At 41.0% G+C, this 21,823-nt stretch overlaps 1 protein-coding gene across 3 annotated transcripts in view; it reads left to right on the top strand.

The window, feature by feature from the left end:
- The window catches only part of POT1 (protection of telomeres 1), a 113,156-nt gene that overhangs the window by 45,243 nt on the left and 46,090 nt on the right, over positions 1 to 21,823 (top strand). For all 3 annotated transcript variants that reach the window (XR_007244802.1, XM_048500104.1, XM_048500103.1), the window contains exon 9: positions 10,345 to 10,500. Coding sequence is in view for 2 of the 3 variants with exons in the window: in XM_048500104.1 (XP_048356061.1) it covers positions 10,345 to 10,500 (156 nt within the window). In the remaining variant the exon portion in view is untranslated. The remainder of the gene's footprint in view (positions 1 to 10,344; positions 10,501 to 21,823) is intronic.

The following is a 21,823-nucleotide window of genomic DNA, read 5'->3' as shown; positions in this document are numbered from 1 at the left end:
AGAAATCAGGAAAGACGTAACTATATTCAAATATCAGTTTGTCACAGGCATAGTTCTTAATCAAGTTCTATAATTTTTTTCAGTTACGAGAGGTACTTCAAGATGGTTCAGTTAGATGTTACTGGCTAATGGATTCATAATGACTTTGAGTTCTAACAGGCTAGGACTCTTTCACACAGTACGCATACTTACACACAGTACGCATACAGCCTTGACACCATTAGCTAACCACCTCACATAAATTGTGAGGGAACTCTCTGATTTATGGTCACCTCTGGAAAGCCTCACTACTATTCCACCAGCTTTGACCACTAAATAAAACTCTCAGTTCTACTTTCTGTGTATTGTCTGCCCTTGGAACGCACTGAAATCAGTGTATTTCCAGTCAGATCCACTCCCTGACAGAAATCCCATCAGAGGAAATGTTTAATGCATGCAGTAAAGGGACTTGATGTTAACTCACAGGTATCTAAATTCAAAAAGTTCACAAAAGTTTTCCCCTCAGAGAGATACCTCTGAGTCAGCTAGCGGTGCCGCCCGTCAGGGTGCTTTCTTATTCCTAGGAAATTTTTCCCCACTCTGTTGTGATATCACTTTGTCCCACAGCCTGACTTGCATTTTTACACCTCTATTTTTCTGTGGAGTTCACCACAGCACCTTGTATTTTTACTGTGAAAATTTAAACGTTGTGATTATACAGATTTTGCACATATGCAGTGTTTTTTGCATATCTTACTTCCAAGCTCAAGTCTTGGAAAAAATTTAGATTAGTTTTTTTTTTGCAAGGAACACAGTGGCAAACACGAATGGTGAGAATGTAGAGATTGGATCTGTATGATCAGTGCCAGATGGCTGAGATGAACATGTTAAAAAGATGTTAGACAGTATTATAAGCTCTGTTTAGCTGTGGCAAGTATTTGGATGGGAGACCTCCAAAGAATTCCAGGAGCATGACCTGGAGACAGGCCACGGCAAACCACCTCTGACTGTCTCTTGCCTTGAAAGCACTACAGTTGTGACATATCAAAAAAGTCAGTCATGACTTCACAGCAAAAAAAAATGTTGCTCATAGGCCTTATTTATGCTCTTCTGTTAGGGGTTGATATACTTCTTTTGAATACAACTGTTTGGTTGTGGAATTCAAGAGTCCTTCGAGTTCTCAGGAGAGCCAGTATGGCATAGTGGTTAAGAGTAAAAAACTATAACCAGATTTGATTCCCCACTCCTCCACATGAAGCCTGAATGACCTTGGACTAGTCACCGTTCTCTCAGAACTCTCTCAGCCCCATCTATCTCACAAGGTTCCTGCTGAGGGGAAGAATAGGAAGGTGACACTAAGCTGCTTTGAGACTCCATAAAGGTAGAGAAAAGCAGGGTATAAAAATTTCTAAATGTCAGTCTTTCTGAAATCTCAGAACAAAAGTGATCATATATGTTTAAAAGTGTTATCTTGTGCATTTGTGTCACAAGGTTGATACATGATCCTTGTACACATATATTTTCCTGTCTTCTAAAGATCATTATTTTCTTGGGGAAGGTATCCTTTTTCTAAAATGTTTTCTATATAAGTGTTTCCTTTTCTATTTCTTCAGCTTGTTCTTCCTTAATTATGGATAAATATATAGGAAGATCTATACTTCAGCAGATAAACAAAATGCAAAGTCTCCTGCTGTAAAGTAACAGTTTTTGAAAAGTAATTCATAACATCAATTTGCTAAAAAGGAATATGTATTTTACTCATAGTAATACATAATACATATGATTGGGGGTGGTGGTGTTTGTCCCCAAATGTTTCAGGGTCATCTCTGATAATCACTTGTTCACTGGGCATTTAACTAATTTCCATCTCTGTGTTGCTGCCTTCCAGCAATTATCATTAGCCATATTTTAATAGAGACTAGTGGGGCCCAGCCACGCGTTGCTGTGGCTTATTGTGGTGAAATGGAAAAGGAACAGTAGCAGCAAATCAATTGCAGAGGCCAGCAGTATGTGCTCATGCAAACACATATACTGTGCGATGTCATTGATGTGTGTGCCCGCATTCCTTGGGGGGGAGGAATGGAAAGGCACCCCTCCCACACATCTAGGCTGGCTGGTCATGATCCTTTACCTGGGAGTAAGTTTGGTTGGTGGCAATGGGTGTCGCTTCTGAGGAAACCCTCTGAGGGGCGCGACGCAGCCATTCAAAGTATGTCAAAGTTGCTGTACCGAGCTTACTCCTGAGTAATGCGTGCCTGGTTTTCTTAACTGTAACTGCAGTATTCAGGCAATCTAGGGTGCCTGGTCCCTCCCTCCCATCCCTTGCATGTCGCCCCTCACTCTCTTCCCTCCCTCACTTCTCTTCCCTTGCTTGCCACCCCTCCCCCTCCTTCCCTTCCCTTTCCCTCTGCTAGGGTGGGTAGGTCATATCAAGATGCTGGGTCCCCTGCCTCCCCTCCCTTGCATGTCGCCCCTCACTCTCTCCCCTCTCTCACTTCTCTTCCCTTGCATGCCACCCCTCCCTCCCTTCCCCCTCCCTCATGTGTATGTGTGTGTATGTGTTTCACTTCCACTCGAGTTACTGCCTATGTACTGTTTCCACTGCTCCTATCTGGTCATCTGAGTGAAAATTCTAAGCAGCAGCGAACACTTGTTCTAAAGGGTGACCCAGTTACACACAGACAGCTGCATGGTGGTCCTTCACCAAGGGAAATGGAAAAAGGCATTTTACCTGGGCCAGGTGTGAAATTTCAGGTATGTGAACATCTAAAAACACTCTCGCCTGGCTGACTATAGTGGCTGGGAATTTTCAGAGGAATTGGCCCAGCAGTTACTGAGGTATACTGTCATCAACAAAAACACTGTTAGCTTTTTATATATATAGATGTAACAAATGCTGCTTGATTACTTTATTGAAGCTGCAATGATGATTCCTATTCAGGTTGTTATTTTCAATACTTTATAAGGGAACTCTGTTTAAACTAATCGTTGAACTTTTTTTCCAATGTTCCTGCTAAAATGCAAATAAATGGATGCACAGCAAAATCTTCACATAAAATAAGTGTGAATATAATATCAATACAATATTCACTGTTTGCTGTCAAACCAGCGAAGGTCTATTATTGTATGGTCCTTGTATTAGTTTGCAGACATTCGGAGGATGCCAACAAATAATTTTGTTTCATCTGCAATACTAAGTTTTATTTGATTTTCTATTAAGTTTTACTAGATGGACAGGAGTATAGTCATAAGAACATAAGAACATAAGAACAAGCCAGCTGGATCAGACCAAAGTCCATCTAGTCCAGCTCTCTGCTACTCGCAGTGGCCCACCAGGTGCCTTTGGGAGCTCACATGTAGGATGTGAACGCAATGGCCTTCTAGGCTGTTGCTCCCGATCACCCTGGTCTGTTAAGGCATTTGCAATCTCAGATCAAAGAGGGATCAAGATTGGTGGCCATAAAATCAACTTCTCCTCCATAAAATCTGTCCAAGCCCCTTTTAAAGCTATCCCGGGTTAGTGGCCATCACCCACTCCCTCTTGGCAACATGTTCCAAACACCAATCACACGTTGCATGAAGAAGTGTTTCCTTTTATTAGTCCTAATTCTTCCCCCCAGCATTTTCAGTGAATGTCCCCTGGTTCTAGTATTGTGAGAAAGAGAGAAAAATGTCTCTCTGTCAACATTTTCTACCCCATGCATAATTTTGTAGACTTCAATCATATCCCCCCTCAGCCGCCTCCTCTCCAAACTAAAGAGTCCCAAACGCTGCAGCCTCTCCTCATAGGGAAGGTGCTCCAGTCCCTCAATCATCCTTGTTGCCCTTCTCTGCACTTTTTCTATCTCCTCAATATCCTTTTTGAGATGCGGTGACCAGAACTGGACACAGTACTCCAAGTGCGGTCGCACCACTGCTTTATATAAAGGGCATGACAATCTTTGCAGTTTTATTCTCAATTCCTTTTCTAATGATCCCCAGCATAGAGTTTGCCTTTTTCACAGCTGCCATGCATTGAGTTGACATTCCCATGGAACTATCAACTAAGACGCCTAAATCCCTTTCCTGGTCTGTGACTGATAGCACTGACCCCTGTAGCGTGTATGTGAAGTTTGGATTTTTTGCCCCTATGTGCATCACTTTACATTTTGCTACATTGAACTGCATTGCAAGTTGAAATAGGGGAGGGAGTTCCTTATAATGGACCTTAAGTGTAGAGGAAATTAAGATGCCCAGTCCTCCCTTGGCTCTTCCTGGGCCTTTCCCTCGTACAGCCTGTACTGAGAGGGCGGAGTAACCATCTAGTTCCAGCTGCTCCGTCATCCAAGTCTCCTGAAGTGCAATGATGTCAAAATTTCGTCTAAAAAAGGGAAGGTCCATTGAGTATGCCAAACATCTATGCCATCCTGCAACGTTCCACGAGAGAATAGATAGTGAATTTGGACATGGGGCCCTTAGTCAATCTGATGTAATTTGGTTCAGAGTTCCCTGGTGATCCATGAAGATACTGCCATTTTTTCCTTGTATTGTGCTTTGTCTAGACTCCATTTTCTCTGGCGAGAGATCACTCAGATTTGGTTCCTTCGAGAAGCTCTTAATCATAGTCTGTGTATTGTACTCAGCAAGCTCCTGAGCCCATGTGGTCCCAACCTTCTCACTGAATAGATTATAGGATAGGGCTCCAGAGAGATGTGAGTCCAGCTCTATTTCGTGGGTTACCTCGACCCTCTGCACTTGGTGTAGAGTCTGAGGGGCCTCGTCCATGTCTTTTTGCCCTTTAGGAGACAATAACAGTGGCAGCGATTCTGGGCTGGTTGGTGCTTTTGTGTACAGGAGGTCTCTTGGGTCCTGTGTTGGCTGCAGAGTCTCAGTTTGGCACTTTTTGCTCTTAATTAGGTCACACTTCAGTGTTTCCAGCCTCTTTATAATTTCCAGTTGCTCTGGATCGGGAAGAGCAAGGAACGAGTCTCTGAGATCTTTTTCCAGGGTCAGATCTTGAGTTTCTCCCTCTAGCTCTATTACATTTCCCAGGCTCTGTTGCTTCTGTTTTGTGTCTGTTTTATGTACATACTTAACTAGGTGTGGTTTGGTACTGGATGGATGGTTTCTGTGTTGAGTATGTTTAACTCTCAAAACCAGGGGAGATATAGTGTCATTTATGAACACTCGTGTTGGAGAGATGCCTTTTGTTGCTAGTTTTGACCTCAAACGCATTAGCATGGTAGGAATGAGATCAGAATGGAAGCCTAAGATGACTCTTGTTGGATAGTAGCTGGGATTCAGTATTTCCACTGATTTGAGGTCTAGTTTTCTCCCGTCTCTGTTTAATAATGTTTGCAGGTGTCTTTTAGCAAGCTGCATAGAATTCCAGTATGGTGTTGTTCCTCTATATTGAGAAATTTCTAGGCAGACTTTATTGCAGACAAGCACCAGGTGGCAGGGGTTTTCTATTTTAGGAAATAGGAGGGTAGGCTCCTTTAAGGGTGCTTTACCAAAGGTTACTTCACATTCTATGCGCCCTTTATTTTCCTGCTCCTTGATGACTGCGTCTAATTTAGAGTTTAACATCCTCAACTCCTTGTGGATGTGCTCCACTGTCCTGGCAGTGAGGTGTAATAAATTAGTACAGTCTAGCTGGTCTGATAACTCTGATACCGTCAGTGGAGTTTCTCTTCCTTTTGTAGTGTTTTTCGTCTCTTCTGTGTTATTTGTAGGGTCACCCTGTCGACTTGCCTCCTTAATGACCTTATCTTCCCCTCTTTCATCGTCTGGTACAGTTGGAGCCGAAAAGCGATTTGCAGTAGGGACTTGGGTGTTATAAAAATCAGCAATTTTGAGCTGTTTGGCTGTTGGGGGAGTATTTTCCTCTGCATCTCTCTGGCGCTTCTTACGTCCCATGATCGGCCGCTTTTTTCTTCTTATCTACTGTAATGAATGTCTAGGGAGTTGTTTTCTTTTCGTTAATAGACTAAAACGCTTTGAGATATATTTGAGGGAGTTTTTCCCTTTTAAGTTAAAGTTTAAAAGAATTTTAAAAAGAAATTCATCTGGCCTTGGATGGAGCTCATCACCACGCAGCCTCTCGCTTCAAACCGGAACCAGAACTCGCCGACAGGAGTATATATGGCCGTTTCCGCACGGCCCATTAATGGCGCCCTGGGGATGGGATAAACGCCCGTCCCAGGAGCCGATATTACGCCTGGCGGCGCTGCACTGCGCGCAGCGTGGCGCCGACCTGAATCCTCCCTCTCCCCAGAGGCGTCAAAGCCGCCCTGGCTAACCAACACTTTAAAGGGTTGTTTTTCCTTCAACAGCGTGTTCCCGGCGGCGCGGTGCAAACAGCACCGCCGGGAACACCTATTTCCACTTCCCCGTTCACTCACTGTGTCCCGTAGATGCGGCCTGCTGGCCGTCGATGCCCCCGCCAGCTGTCCTCTGACCCCTGGAGGTCAGAGGGCAGCGGTCGGCAGGGGCTAGCCTTCCAACGAACGGCGGCTGAAATTGCGCAAGGTAAACGAACAACTCCGTCTTGGAGCCGCCTGCCGTCTGCCGGCCTCTCTGGAGGCCGCCTGCATGCTTGCATGCGAACGGCCTCCGCCTCCATGCCGGCAGAATTCTTTGCCCGGCGATGGAGCGCGCTCCAGAAAACCTGCTGCGGAAGCGGCGCAGTATGATACTGAATGTGATTCAGTTGCAAGCCCCTACAATAAAGGGAAAGAATAATACTGAGCTGGCTTCTTATTAACAGCTGTGTCAGACATTTATTTTTTCCACACTAGCATCCTAACTGTGATGAGGCAAGGGGACCTGATACTTCTGCAGTAGCTGTTCTGATGCATGTGCTGCATTTCCAGTTTCATTTGTTTTTAGAGATAACCTCTTAGCAATTGCTGACAGAGCACCCTAAGTGAGTTCTTAAGCTTCAAAAATGTAAAAAAGCAGACTGGGGGTATGTCACAAGTGGGATTAAAAGTGAAATGAGAGTCAGTTCTTGGATAATATTCCCTGAGTGTCCCTTTAAACATCAAGCTGAGTCAAGCTGTTAGCCCATCTACTTCACTACTGACAATTACCACTGACAGTTTCTCTCCCAGGATCTTATTTCCTGGTCTTTTCCTAGCCCTACTAAAATCTGCTGTGGCTTATTCCCAGTACACCTTTTAAACTTGGGTAAGTTTGTAGAACCTGTTTGTTGGGTCTGCATGGTTGTTGCTAAAAGGAGTTCTCCGTTTTCAGTATAACCATGGATGCTTTGTGTACTCCTTTATGGATGTACTCTGTTCTGGAAGATTGGCAAGATGCATCATAGCAAACTTGTTTTTCATTATGCATCAGGCATTTTTCTCTCTTAGTGATGATCTTTTCACACATATGTGTTTTCATCATCATCGACTTCATCTTCAAATTATAACTAGCATGTAAGCAGCATTCAGGGGTTTCGTATAAAGTTTTAATCTATCTAGATCTGCATTTTCTATTCTGACTTAGCAGAGAAAGTTCTTTCCTGCTGTCTGATGTTCAAGGGACTGACTTGAAGAACCTCCGCTAGCAAAGCATGCCATTCTGCCACCTACTGACAGCCACTCCTAATCTTTTTCTGTATCACATTACTATTTCTCATGTATTGAAGTTAAAGGAGAAGGGTTTCAGTGGTGGCGTTGCAGATGATCAGTTGTGTTCGCCAGGTATTCTACAGTCATCAGAAATATAAAGTATATCACACTCAAGGACTGGACTAAGAAGCATTCAGTAAGGAGGCATTCATGTGTTCAGTACATATAGAATGCTGTGCATGGAAAATGCATATCGGCCCAAAGCTGTACCAGAATGTTTCTTATCTGCACATTTTTCAAAGTGCTTGGAGTAATGCAGAGTTCTGTGTTCATTCTATAGTTCTGGAGTTCAGCTGTGCTATGTGATGTGTGGCTTAGCTAACTGATGAATCATCAAACAGTGAAGTATCGTGGTAACCATATATGTATGACGTGTCTCTCCAAAAAGAAACAGAAGAAAACAGGCATGACTACTACTGTCAACCTCTTTTCTGCTCATTACCATGAAACAGAAGAGAGGCGTGCAAGAGATGGCTTTATACAACACTCAGTTCACTTGTGGGTTCCATAGAAACGGTTAGCGAGGCTGTGCCTTTTTAGCTTCGGTTAAAGTAGAAAAAACCTAAGAAATATTAACTGTTAAGCTCCAAATATTTTGATGCATGTTATATCAGATGTTCATAATTCAGAGACTGTTGGCAATCACAGTGGGATCCTGGGAATCCTGCAAACTTTTGATCCATGTGTGAAGTTTTAGCATTAGTCTATGAAGTGTTAACTTTGTGTTACTGGCTACTTTCATTAGAAACTTTTTGCAAAATTGGAACATGTATTAGATATGGGCACTGTTATCCACCTTCCCCTGTTTTTGTTTACTGTCTCCTCATCTTGGGTGTTCAGTGTAATTTATACATTTGCCAGTTTCAATAATATAAGTTACATCCCACTGCTCTTAAAAACAAAAGAATGTAACATGTAAAACAAAAATCATACTAATTGCTAACAGTCTATTAAGTTACTGTCATATTATATACCATTTGTATTTAGCAGTTGTTGGCTGTTCAAATGTACATAAATTACCATTAGAGGGATTATGTAAAAACAGAAGAGGAAACAAGCAGCTGGCAAGTATGCAGTAACTGTTATCATCAAAAAACAAACAAAAAAATTACATGTGCAGGAAGCAATAGCAAAAATGTCTCTCAGAGGCAATAAAGAAGGGGGGGCTTGATCTATTAATTTTCAGTTCACAAACAGGCTAAAAGCAATCTGATTAAAACCTTAGTTTTCTTGGTTCAGTTAAGTTCCAGTGCTAAATATTTCTATCATATTTTGTTTGAACCAGTACATTGAAATTTTGTACAGCAGGTATGAAGTTTTGAAGTACAACATTTAAAACAGGCCTTACCAATGGTGAACTAGGAGATAAATATTTAGAAGTATTTTGAAAGATTATGTGTGGTCTAATTACCACTGTATTAGGTTTCATTCAGGATGGGCTCTGAAGGGGCAACTTGCTTCCATGCTGCATCAGGATGCTCTGGAGCTCCACAAAATCCCTAAAGAAAAATTCCTGGAATAGCCAAGGGTCTGTGATAAGAATTGAAAATATAAAAAGTTGAATCCACACACATCAAAGCTCTTTCGATCTGTAGGTTGTATCCTTCCAGCTGCTGGCACACCACCCTGTACGTCCCTTTCACCAGGATACACTGTTGACCGCTGATTCTTAATGTCACAGGCTCTCATGTAGAAAATGACCCACACAGTACTGCCCTTTCACTAAGAGACCTTTTTGACCCCTGATGCTGAATTTCATTGGATCTCATGTTGAAAATGACCCAGACAGTTGAGTGGCCTTGAAATATTGTTTGTAACAGTCCTACACCAGCATTCTGGGATTACTGGAACAGAGGGGAGGGACCATAGAATCTGCTTGTCATGCAGAAAGTCCCAAATTAAATCCTTAGCAAAAAAAAGTCAGATAGTAGGTGATGTGAAAGACCTCACTTGAGACTGGTAAACTGCTGCCAGTCTAGTAGTGAACCATATGGACCATTGACCTCATTGAAGATAAGATAGCTTCATGTGTTCAATTGATTCAGTTAAATAGCAGTAGTTTTCTGATTTCTATCCCTGGTTTAATAAACAATTATTGGCATTTTCAGAAAAGCAGCAGAACAAAAGTGCCTCGAAGAACAGCTGAGTTCATATTAGCAGACTCTAATATGTTTATAAACAGAGTTCTTTATAGAGAAATCAGAGAATTAAATAATATTTGTTTTAAAGTTTTTTTGTAATGTAAGCTTACTGCATGATTCTAAGCACATTTATTTGCAAATGAGACCTATTGACTTCATTTAAATCTGCTTCAAAGAAAACATGCAGAGGATCACAGCCTCAATCAAGAACAGAGGTTCCCAATGTGGTGCTTGCCAACATCTTTTCTGGCTCCCATCAAGTGTTTTTAGGAAGTGGGTAGCATCAGATATGGTTTTTGCCCAGCAAGGCTTCTGATTAATTATTGGTGATCTAATTGGCTATGAATATTTTAAATATTCTTTTGGAAGCAACTGTTGCTACAGCACAAGGATCTCCGCCATGTTACTCAGGTTAAGATGCGGTAATCATTTTGTAGCTGACTTTGCTTCCTGCAGTGGCCATTTTGTTACTGCAGCTACCAGGCCATGTCAGAATTCCAAATGTGCCCACAAACTCAAAAAGGTAGGGCACCTCTGATCTAGAATAGTAAAGTTATGATATCTTTATATTGCCACTTTGGGGAAATATAATTCACTTTGTTTTTTGGTAGGTGTGGGATGGTACCAAATGTCCCTTCCCTTCTGTGAAAGTTTGTGTCAAAGAAGATGATCTTGAAGGAGATAGAGTTCTCATCAATCAACTGAAAAATCTGACTGTGGATGTTATAGTATATGATAACCATGTACAGATGGCAGAATCACTGAAGGTAATGGAAAACCTCAGCAATTGTTTTCTTTTGTTTCTCTTTTTTTCCTTCTCTGTTTGTGGGCTCTGAAACACTAGAAGCTTGGGTCTATATTTATTGAAATAATATACTTTCCCATGATTAACCTCCTCCAATCTGAGAAGCCGGACATTCCACAAAGCAAGTGAAAAGACTAATTGCTTTAATCTGCCATTAATAAGAGGCCCACCTAATTAAGCAGCTTTGTTCTCAGTTTTGTGGTGGCATGTACTTGTGAACATATGCAAAACAAAAGATGTCTTCTGTGATTATAAATGATTTCTTGTAAATGGGAGAAACTGTAGTTTAATTTGTAATCTCCCTTAGAATAAATATTCTGTATTCTACAGAAGGCTATTGGCAGTTAAAGCTGCCATTAGTGACTGCTAAATTATGCAATTGTACCCTTCCTCTACAACGCTGATAATTCTTACAGGACAAGAGAGCACAGTATAGCTAAATGTTTGATCCTGACCATATAGTGTCATCTTGCTTCCAAATAAAACATATAAAAAGATAACTACGAAATATATCAGCAGAGACCAGTAGCTGTTAAATGGGTATATACCAAGCCATATTAAAGCTAGACTTCACTATAAAATCAGATTTTATTGGTGTATCAAAAGATAGCAGTTTGAGATTCATAAATTTTAATGATACGTAATAGACAACTGTCCACACCAAATCTGTTCTTCCCAATAGAATAAGTTAAATTATTAGTGGGTTAAACTATGTTTTACTTTATTGACATTGTATTGTGTTGTGCTGGAGCTTCTAACGTAATTTTGAAATGAATATATATTATATGGCAGTGTTTGCCATAGAATTGTATGACTCTGTGGCTCACAGAGAGCTGCATTCATAATTACCATCAACCCAAAGAGCCGCATGACTTCTGTATGCCCTGGGCATACAGTCCCCAAACAATCAAAGTATCACCTGTAGCTTAAAACAAAAATAAATTCCATCAGTGGCCGTTGCTATCTGATCACAATAGTGTTACCACCTTTACAGCCTAGGTTTCTGCCAGTATTGCATAAGGGAGCAGTGTCGGGGAGGATTTTGAAATGAATATATATTATATGGCAGGCCCAGGCCCAGTGGTGACACAGCCACCCCACAAAAGTCAGTATAATGTTGCAGTTAGTTTCAGACTTGGATGTGGAGGTCTAAGGTTCAATCCTCACTCTGTTGTGGAAGCTCACTGGATTACTTTGGACAAATTACACATTCACTGCCTAACATTCCTCACAGGGTAGTTGTGAGGGTAAGAGAAGAATGGTAGAAATTGATTTGGGCTCCCTATTATAGGAAAAAACAGGGTATAAATGAAACAAATAAATAAATAATATGCATGCTTTTCTCTGCTACACTATCTGGATGCTGTGGGGGTTGTTGGAGAGGGCAGGTCCTTTGCTTCCATTTCTGACATGAGACCACTTTTCCATCAACTGTTGAGGCAGTTTTTCAAAAGATTAAAACTGTGTGTCCTCCCTGTCCTGTCCACTGTCCCAGAACAAGTTGGAAGTTATACCAGAGATCTTTTTGATAGGAAGAGAAGGTACAATAGATAGGAAGGAATGTGTTCCGCAGGTTAGGAAAGGCAGCGCCCAGTCCAAAAGAAAGCCACCATGGTTAACAAGGGAGGTTGAAGAAATTATTAGGGGAAAAAAGATGTCTTTTAGAAAATGGAAGTCCAACTTAACTGATGAAGAATACCAGAGAGAACACAAATGGTGGCAAAAGAGAAGCAAGATAGCTGTAAGGGAGGCAAAAAAGGATTATGAGGAACACATGGCTGCGAACATCAAGACCAGCAACAAACAGTTCTTCAAGTACATCAAAAGCAGGAAGCCAGCTAGGGAAGCGGTAGGCCCATTAGATGATGAAGGAACGAAAGGTGTTCTAAAAGATGACAGGGAGGTTGCAGAGAAGCTGAATGAATTCTTTGCATCTGTCTTCACCCAAGAGGAGGTGAGAAAATTCCTGCACCTGAACCAAAGCGAAAGCTTCTTAGGAGGGGAATTGAATCCGAGGAATTGGCAAAGATAGTGGTAGACAAGGAAGAAGTTCATGGCAGCCATTGATAAACTAAATGCCTACCAAATCCCCATTTGGGCTAGATTACATTCATCCAAGAGTTCTTAAAGAGACTCAAGCAATGAAATTGCTGATGTTCTCACTCCTTTAATATGCAACTTATCCCTGAAATCTGCCTCCATCTCTGAAGACTGGAAGATGGCCAATGTCACACCAATCTTTAAGAAAGGATCTAGGGGGGACCCGGGAAATTACAGTCCAGTCAGTTTGAAATCTGTTTCTGGTAAATTAGTAGAATCTATCATTAAAGATAAAATTATTAAACATGTAGAAAAGCAAGACCTGCTGAGAAAGAGTCAGCATGATTTTTTTGCAGAGGCAAGTCCTGTCGCCTTCTACAAATTCTACTAAGAGTTGCTTTGAGGGTGTAAACGAGCGCATGTAGATAAGGGGGAACCAGTGGGACATTATCTCACTTGCAGTTTTCCAAAAGGCTTTTGACAAAGTTCCTCACCAGAGACTGTTGAGAAAAACGCAAGAAATAATGAAGAGGGGGGAAGTCCTCCTATGCTGATTAAACACTGGTTGAGCAAACTTGAGAGGGAAACAAAGGGTGGGGTATAAATGGGAAGTTCCTCAGCAATGGAGAGATGTAGGGAGTGCGGTGTTCCCCCAAGGATAGTCGTTTTGGGACCAGTGCTCTTAACTTCTATTCACTAAAATGACCACTGGAAGTAGGGTGGAGTAGCATGGTGGCCAATTTTGCAGATGATACCAAAATATGTAGGGTGGTGAGAACCACAAAGGATTGCGAAGAGCTCCAAGCGGACCTTGATAAATTAGGTGATTGGGCTAAGAAATGGCAAATGCAGTTCAATGTAGCAAAATGCAAAGTGATGCACATAGGGCAAAAAATCCAAACTTCACATACACGCTACAAGGGTCAGTGCTATCAGTCACAGACCAGGAAAGGGATTTGGGCGTCTTAGTTGATAGTTCCATGGGAATGTCAACTCAATGCATGGCAGCTGTGAAAAAGGCAAACTCTGTGCTGGGGATAATTGGGAAAGGAGTTGATAATAAAACTGCAAGGATTGTCATGCCCTTATATAGAGCCAGGGAGAGTCCAGTTTTTTAAATTAGATTTTAGGTAGAGTTGATGAATTTACAACTTGGGGTATTCCAATTCAGACTAAGGTTTGATCGTTCTCTGGTAGTTAGCAGAAAGGGTGTGATTCAGTCATCTAGGTAAGAAAGGACTCAGGAAAGCTGATTGTCTTAAGACTGAGAAACGTTTGTATATTCTTTGTGGTCTGGAAAACAGATGTTTCTTCCCAGGGCTGTGACCTTTATTATCCAGATTCCAATGGCAAAGGCTGAAGAAAGGGAAATGCTCACTGCTATGCATAGTTGATTAGGGAAATGGTGCAGGGAGGAATGTTGCAAGCAGAGGCCCCTCTTTTAGTATCAAAGTCTGTCCAGAATTAAGATTTGGCTTCCATCTTAGTTTGAACTGCCTGTGACACCAATAGAAGAGTGACTGTTAGAGCGCAGCTCAGAAACAGGCCTTCTGTCTTGCTATAGGCTTGCATGCCAACAACTTCCCAGGCTGTAAAAGCATACCTTAGCTTTTCAGTACACAATTCCATTGAAGGTTGCAGAGTATTTCTTAACTTCAGTGCACTTTTTTGTTATTGAACAAGGGCCTCTCCTGAAGGAGGTGATTTTAGTGACAAGTATGTAGATGCAATCAAGTGCTCCATTTTTCGCAGAAGTCTCTGCCTCTGAAACTGCTTTGGGATTGCATTCCCATGTAAATTGCTGATCAAGTGCTAGGATATCTTTTTCAATATCATCATTTCCATTTTACAGTAATAGGTAGAGTTTGGAATCAATGGCTTAATGTACAGATATACTTTTGTGCTATCTTGATACCAAGAAGTTGGTTTCAAACTCTGTAGATAAACTGAATGTCTAATTTTACATTTAAAGTGATATTTATTTGAAAATACAGCAGTGAACAAGAAAGCATAAAGTAGCAAAAATCAAGGGGAAGTTGGATTATGGTGAATGTAATTTTTTAAATATCGCATTGCAGTCTTTAGGCCACAAACAATTTGTCATGTGCTGTAATGAATATTATGCAAAACTTTAATTTTATTGAATTACTTTTTACTGATATTATCACCTTTAGTGCATATAAAGTTAGTTATGTCAGTCTTTTATTTGTTACTGATAAAAGGGGCTATTTATTTTATGGTAGTGATGACTAGGGTTGAGCAATATCGAAAATATTCTGCAAAATTTGGATTCGGGTTTATTCGGGCATAAAATTATCTGAATGCCCGAATAAGATGAATATCATTTTTTAAAAAAAATTGGGGTTTTTTGGGTTCCGGCCTGCAGGGGCGCATTTCTAAAGCTAGCGACACCAAAATTTCCAGGTATCTTCTGAAGACTCTCCTGATGATACCACCCAGGTTTGGTGACATTTGGTTCAGAGGGTTCCCCATCCATCATTGTTTCCAATGGGAGCTAACAGGAGATGGGGGCTACCCCTTTGAGGGTCCATAACTTTGGACCCCCAGAACCAAACTTTATCAAACTCGGGTGGTATCATCCAGAGCATCTCCAGATGATACCCTGACATTTTGGTGCTGATAGCTTTAAAAACTCCTGAAAGGCACCCCCAGAATTTCCCCAGATTGTATGCTCTGAAGTACCTGGGCTCAATTGCAGCCAGTGGGGATTTCTGGGTGTGTAAACAGGCTTCACATTTTTCAAGGTAGAAGCACAAAATTTTCAGGGTATCTTCAGGAGACTCTCTTGATGACACCAGCCGGGTTTGGTGTCCTTTGCTTGTGGCAGTTCAATTTTATAGACCCCCCAAAAGGTAGGGCCCATCTCCCACTGCCCAAACCTGGGTGGTGTCATCAAGAGAGTCTCCAGAAGATACCCTGATATTTTGGTGCCACTAGCTTTAAAAATGTGCACCCCACAGAACCCACCAGAAATTCCCCATTGGCTGGAATGTAGCCCCTTCAGTGCACAGAATATCAAGCTCTTCAGTAAGTTCTATGGTGGGAAAAATTAATGGTTTTTCCCCACCATTGATTTCAGTGGGGCTTGCTGTTATGCCCAGCTGGCTCTGTGCTGGAGATTTTATTGGGGGCTCTGGAGGGAGGGGTCTTGTTCTGGATAGGAGCACCTATTTCCTCAGGGCTGCTGATGTGTCTCCTGAAAGGAACCAGCACCCAACTTTGCTGAAGTTTGGATGGCTGGGCATTCGTTCTGTGGGCATCAGGTTCACCTTCAATCAGATGCCCACAGCATTTGCCCCTCCCATACAAACTTCAGCAAAGTTGGGTGCTGGTTCCTTTCAGGAGACACACCAGCAGCCCTGTGGGAAATTTGGTGCCCCTACCCAGAGCAATACTCCCAGCAGAGCCCCTCCCCTTTGAAATCTCTACCACAGAGACAGCTGGGCATAACAGCAAGTCCCACCGCACATTTCCCACTTCATTTTTGTGCCATTGCGGCACCATGGAGTGTGGGATGCATGATTGTTGTGTTCAGACATGTGGTTAAGGGCTCAGACTGTAATGTGATGGTGTTTTGGGATTGACAGTGCAAAAATCACGAGGATCCATGTTTTAAAGCAGGTTTTTGTGCCACTACAGTTCCACAGAGCATGGGATTCGTGATTGTTGTGTTCAGACATGTGGCCAAGGGGATGAGCTGTGATATGATGGTGATTTGGGGTGACTTAATGCAAAAATCATGTACTTTGGGCCTACAGGAAGCCCTCATTTGGAAACAGGAGTTCTCATAGACTGTGTGCTTGGCTTGTTACCTTCTTTTTTTTTTTTACTTTACTTTAACTTTACTCTATTGGTCTAGAAACCGTAAGCTAAATCACAATAAAATTTCCTGAGATATAATCATGTATTTTCTATCATTTTCTAGAATTTTTTTGCACTTGATAAGGTTATTCTAGGCTCTGACCCAGCAAGCAAAAATTTCCATTTGTCACCAGTAGATGCATAAGTAACTCTTTGCAAATAAATGTCTTCCTTACATGCATGAATCAGCTATATTCTAGAAGGCAGTGCTCCAATGTGCAAAGCATGTCCTATCGGAGTAACTATAACAGCCTTTTAACAACTGAGATGGAATTGTATTTAGCTGAGTTAGTGTGAAAGCTATTCTATAGCTGCAGCATAGATAAAAAGTATGTATAAGTAGAAGGGTCTCAGCCCTACCTACCTCACAGGGTATTTGTTGTGCGCTGAGGAAGATAAAGGATGGTTGTTGTGGGTTTTCCGAGCTGTGTGGCTGTGGTCTAGTAGAACTTGTTCCTAATGGAAAGGAAAGGAGTTTGTAAGCTGCCTTGAATATCCTTACAGGAGAGAAAGGTGGGGTTTAAATCCAAACTTTTCTTCTTCTTTTGACTACAAAATACCTGAGTAAAGAGGGGAACATACCCTTTGAGCTTGCATACTTGAGGTAGATAGATCTAATTCAAAAAGTCATTTTGAAATTACAGTATTGGCAGAGGTCTACCCTCAAGCTTTTAAATCCATAGGCTGATAACCTAATAGTGAGCAAACCTTCTAATGTTTTGTGATTGGTTTGGCTTTTAGGGCTGCTGTTTTGAGACTGGCCAAACACCTGTGGTAGCCATTTTATGGGGGTGACCACTGTGTGTTCTTTAAATTTCAAAAGAGCCCACAGGTTTGAGAAAGCTGTGGAGATCCCCATTTTTGGTCGTTGCATGTGTTTTCTGATCATGGCACAGTTGTATTGGCTCCTGCAAATGTTCAACTGCAGAATAATAAATCATTGCTTATCTGCATAATCACTTTTCACTTTACGTAAGTAGTTTTCTATTTATGCAAGCTTAGTTGGTGCAGGCAGAATTTATTTACATTCAGATAATATAGGTTGAAGCAGTAGGTCAGAAGCATTTTTTTCTGTTTTAGCTATTTACTACTTTCCATATTATATGAACATAGCATAGAAGAGTTTCTGCCTACTTACTATATCTAAAATTCTCTTAACTACTAACAAACCATAAAAGTCTAATCGTATACAAATATAAATCATAATATGGATTTATATAATTGAAAAAGTACATATATAAACAACATACGGTACCTACAAGGAAAAGAAGTGGGAAACACTTGATGGCAGTAGACAATTTTGCCCTCTTCACCTGTCCACATTTACAGGAAGATTGTCTGGAAAGTTTAGTTGATCCAAAATGCCAGACTGGTTGAAGATAGATACAGGGATTGTGCTGAAATATCGGCACTGATTATCCATCTATTTCTGGGCACAATTCAAAGAGCTGGTTCTTATCTTTAAGGCCCTGGCCAAAGTACTTGAAGTATTGCTTCCTCCCCTACTGTCCAGCCTACAGTGACCAGACATGGTACTTTTTTAGTGGTGACACAGCCCCTCTGCAGTGCTGTCCCCCTCAAGGATTGCCAGGTGCCTAATTCAGTCTCTTTTAAGCACCAAGTCAGGTTTCTTTGTTAATTTTCAATCTTTTTTTCAATCTTTGTTAATTTTCAATCTTTTTCTTTTAACCTGAGGTTGTTTTATGGAGTGATGTCATATGTAGTTTTACACTTTACATTGTTATATGGCATATTTCTGTGGCTATGATATTTTTATCTTGTTGTTATGACTTTCACATATTTTATTTTGGGAGCTGTCCCAAGGTAGGATTCTGGAAAGATGGCATATGAGTTTTCTGAATAAATAAAAACAGTGTTCTTAATATTATATAAACCTTCTAAGGAAAAATTGTTGACTTGGGATGCATTTTAAAAAGTGGTATCAAAGGAAACTTCAACTTTGATTTTATAACCTCACTTCATCAAATTTCTCTGACCAAATTATATTCCTTCCCAGATAAATTCTTCATGTCAAGTATCATTGCAATTGGACAAATGATTCTGATTCTGTAGTAAATATAACGTTAGGGTGTTAAAATGACAGAATACTCAAACACTAGAATCCCTTAAACTGGAGATCTGCCTTCATGGTTACATAATGTATTTTACAATAGTGCTAAGACAACTTTAGATTTGGGAGATGAGGAGCATTCATGTGTCAATTGTGCAGTCCTTTAGAGATCATTTATGTAGCTGTACTTATAAAAATATTTGCTTCACTGAATGCAAGCTACTGTAATTTACATTTTATGAAAAGAGCCATGATTTTTAGTACCGTACTTACTAGTTACTAAAAATTAACTGTCAAGATATACTACAGAAATAAATTAACTGTAGCTATAACTAAAGCCTGTAAAGCTAACCTAAACTGTCACTTGAAGTGTATTGGTTCTGTATACTTTCATGCTATGATTTATATACACCATACAGTTCTACTGTAAGTGAAATCTGTGATACGTATTTATGCATGTTGATGGGATGTAATGCAGTCTTACCAATAATGCATATTTTACAGGGAGATGGGGGCGGTCATGAGGAATCAGGAAAACAAGAACATTTGAACACTTCATCCCACTCCCCTTTCAGGATTATTTAAGACAACTTCTCTAAGCCCAATTCTAGAAAAACAGTCTGTAAGGATATCTTTGTGGAAAGCAGTGAGGCTCAGGAGAAATGACAAGGATGAGTTACTCATCCATTTTCCAGAACAAGAAACCAACTAACGTGACCAAGAGAGTTTCAGTACCAAACCCAGGATGGAGGCCAAGTTGATAAACTCTCATTTCATCCAACAAAGTCATAACTAGTTGGTTATTCATTGATGCTGCCTTCTCATAGGCACTTTCCAATTCTTCATGTTCAACCTGGCTGGGTCCTCTGCAGCTCATTTTGTAGTTCCATCGGTATTTAGGAAATCATTGATCAGTTAAGGGACATTTTAACATGGAGACTATACCCATCCACAACAAGTGGTAACTGAGCTTTTTTCCCAGTTAGTGTTTTTCTGCTGCCATGTGCACTGGTTCTACTTCTAATCTTCCAAAGCACAATATGGATATTTGACTAGCGAGTTCCCACCAAGCACTGAGACGGGCATCAGGAAGTAAATCCATCTTTGCAAGGTCTGAGATATCTTTTCTGTATAGTAACAGTATAATCTTTGCAGGAATAAAGTAGGGCTGTCACCCCATAGGCTTGGATATAAGACTTGCTTCTGTTCACGCAACATTATTTTCATTTGTAGAGGTGGTCCTCTGTTGCAGAGCATGTTCCTTCAACACTAAGAACTTCTTTTTATTCATGTGACAGCAGCAGTATGTTTGAATAAACCCAAAGGCATCTCACGGCAGAGAAAAATGTTCTATAGCAGAGGACCAAATCCTCAGCAGGTGACGAGGGGGCACTGAAATGGTAGGATCTGAGTTGCAATTTTTCCTATGTAGCATGGGATAAGAGACACTCTCAGTATGCTGCACTCTTTGGAGGACTCTGATGGGGTTGAGAAAGATCAGTGAATGATGATCAGAGACCTTGTCTGAGATAGTAGCATGGTGGTGAAGTAGACTGCACTATTTCAGATTGCATGTGGGGGATGTCATTTTTGAGTATACTCCCATGGGGCAGGGTGGGTAGGTTGGTTGGTTCTAGCTCAGATGATAGCCAAGTTTGCTAGCTTTCTAGTTGCCCAGTGTCTTATTAGTAGGAGGATATTAAAAATTACTTGGCTCGTAGCTTGATCTGAAGGACTGAAGTTGAGGTTCATTTGTGTGTGTGTTTATCTGAAATACTGTCAGCTTGACAGTGTTTCTTAAACATATGAGTCACAGGGCATGATCACCATGTATATAAATATACTCCTTATTCACCATATTATCTCTAACATTTTCTTAAGCCCCCCCCCCTCAAAAAAAAAGATTGCTGGATTATTACTGATGTAAAATGCCAAAAGGGCATCTGTTTTTGTTCTATTGGCTGCATGTCTCCCAGTCACAGACTGATTGGCGTATGTTATGTTAGAGTGATGCAAAAGAAAAGGGAAACTAAATCAGAATATGTTCTATTTGAGTAAAGCATTCAAGAAGGACAAAGATGCCTACGAAATTTTATATGTAAAAACAGCTTGTCCACAAGCAGTGGTGTAAGAGATGTGGGATATAGTCTACCTTTCTGTCATTGGATCCAACCTACACTTTTATGGACTCTTAAGTATTAATGTATATATTTTAAGTATTAACATATATTAACATTAAGTATCAACACACACACACACATATATATACACACACATACAGAGTGTACATACATATATATTTGTACATACGTATTAACATTTTCTGTCTACCATTCAGCACAGTAACAATGTGCAATGCTGCCATCACAAGGAAAATATTGATACTGCACTGCTAATTTCACTTATATATTATTGTTGTTGGAAGGTAAATTACATTTGCTTTTACCTGCTTAGAGGTAAATGAGTCATAGCAAAACTAATTTTTCAACATGTAGTAGCTATAATATTTTCCTGCTAATCTCTCTCAATGTTCCTATAACCTGTGCTTATTTACTCAGAAGTCAGTTCCATCAGTTCAGTGGCACTTGCTCAGGTAGGATTGCAGACTTGATTTTATGAAATCTTTTTTTAAGATTACTGATTTTCTGCATTTAGCAGGATTTTATAAACTTTAAATATGCTATAAAGGCATCTTTGTCTATTTAGATTGCGTGTTCCTTGCCTTTTCACTAAATAGTGTTCATGGTAGCATACAAAGAATTTAAAATCAAAACTAAAGCAATTCAGGAAAAACATCCAAAAAATCAAAATAGTGGCATCAAATATCAGTAAAACTGCATTAAAATAGTTGAACTACTGTATTAGAACAAATCTGAGTTCAACGAAATTCATATATCTTGACTCAGAACTATTGTAACCTGGGCATCTATAAGTGAAGAGATCAGTTTCGCAAGGAAAAGATACAATCACTGTGCACCTGAACATCTAAACATAGTGGCCCTTTCCGCATGGGCAGAATATGGCAGCCTGGGGACGGCAAAAACGCCATCCCCAGGCCGCCATTCGCACAGGGGGCGCAGCTGCTTCGCAGCCGCGCCGCCCTCGCGCCGCCCGACCGGCGCCAAGCCGGCGTTTCCAAACCACGCTTCCCCAGCGTGGTTTTTTGGAAACGCCGGCTGGAAGCCGCTGCCGTGTGAACGGCAGTGGCTTCCAGGCGCTTCCCCCCCCCCCTTCCTCCTTCACTTACCTGCTCTCCAGCGCGTCGCCGGGGCCTGGGGACACGCCCCCCGCT

Source organism: Sphaerodactylus townsendi, linkage group LG06 (genome assembly GCF_021028975.2).
Source record: "Sphaerodactylus townsendi isolate TG3544 linkage group LG06, MPM_Stown_v2.3, whole genome shotgun sequence".
NCBI lineage: Eukaryota > Metazoa > Chordata > Lepidosauria > Squamata > Sphaerodactylidae > Sphaerodactylus > Sphaerodactylus townsendi.
The sequence above is the reverse complement of the archived record's forward strand: the minus strand, read 5'-3'. Positions and strand labels throughout refer to the sequence as shown.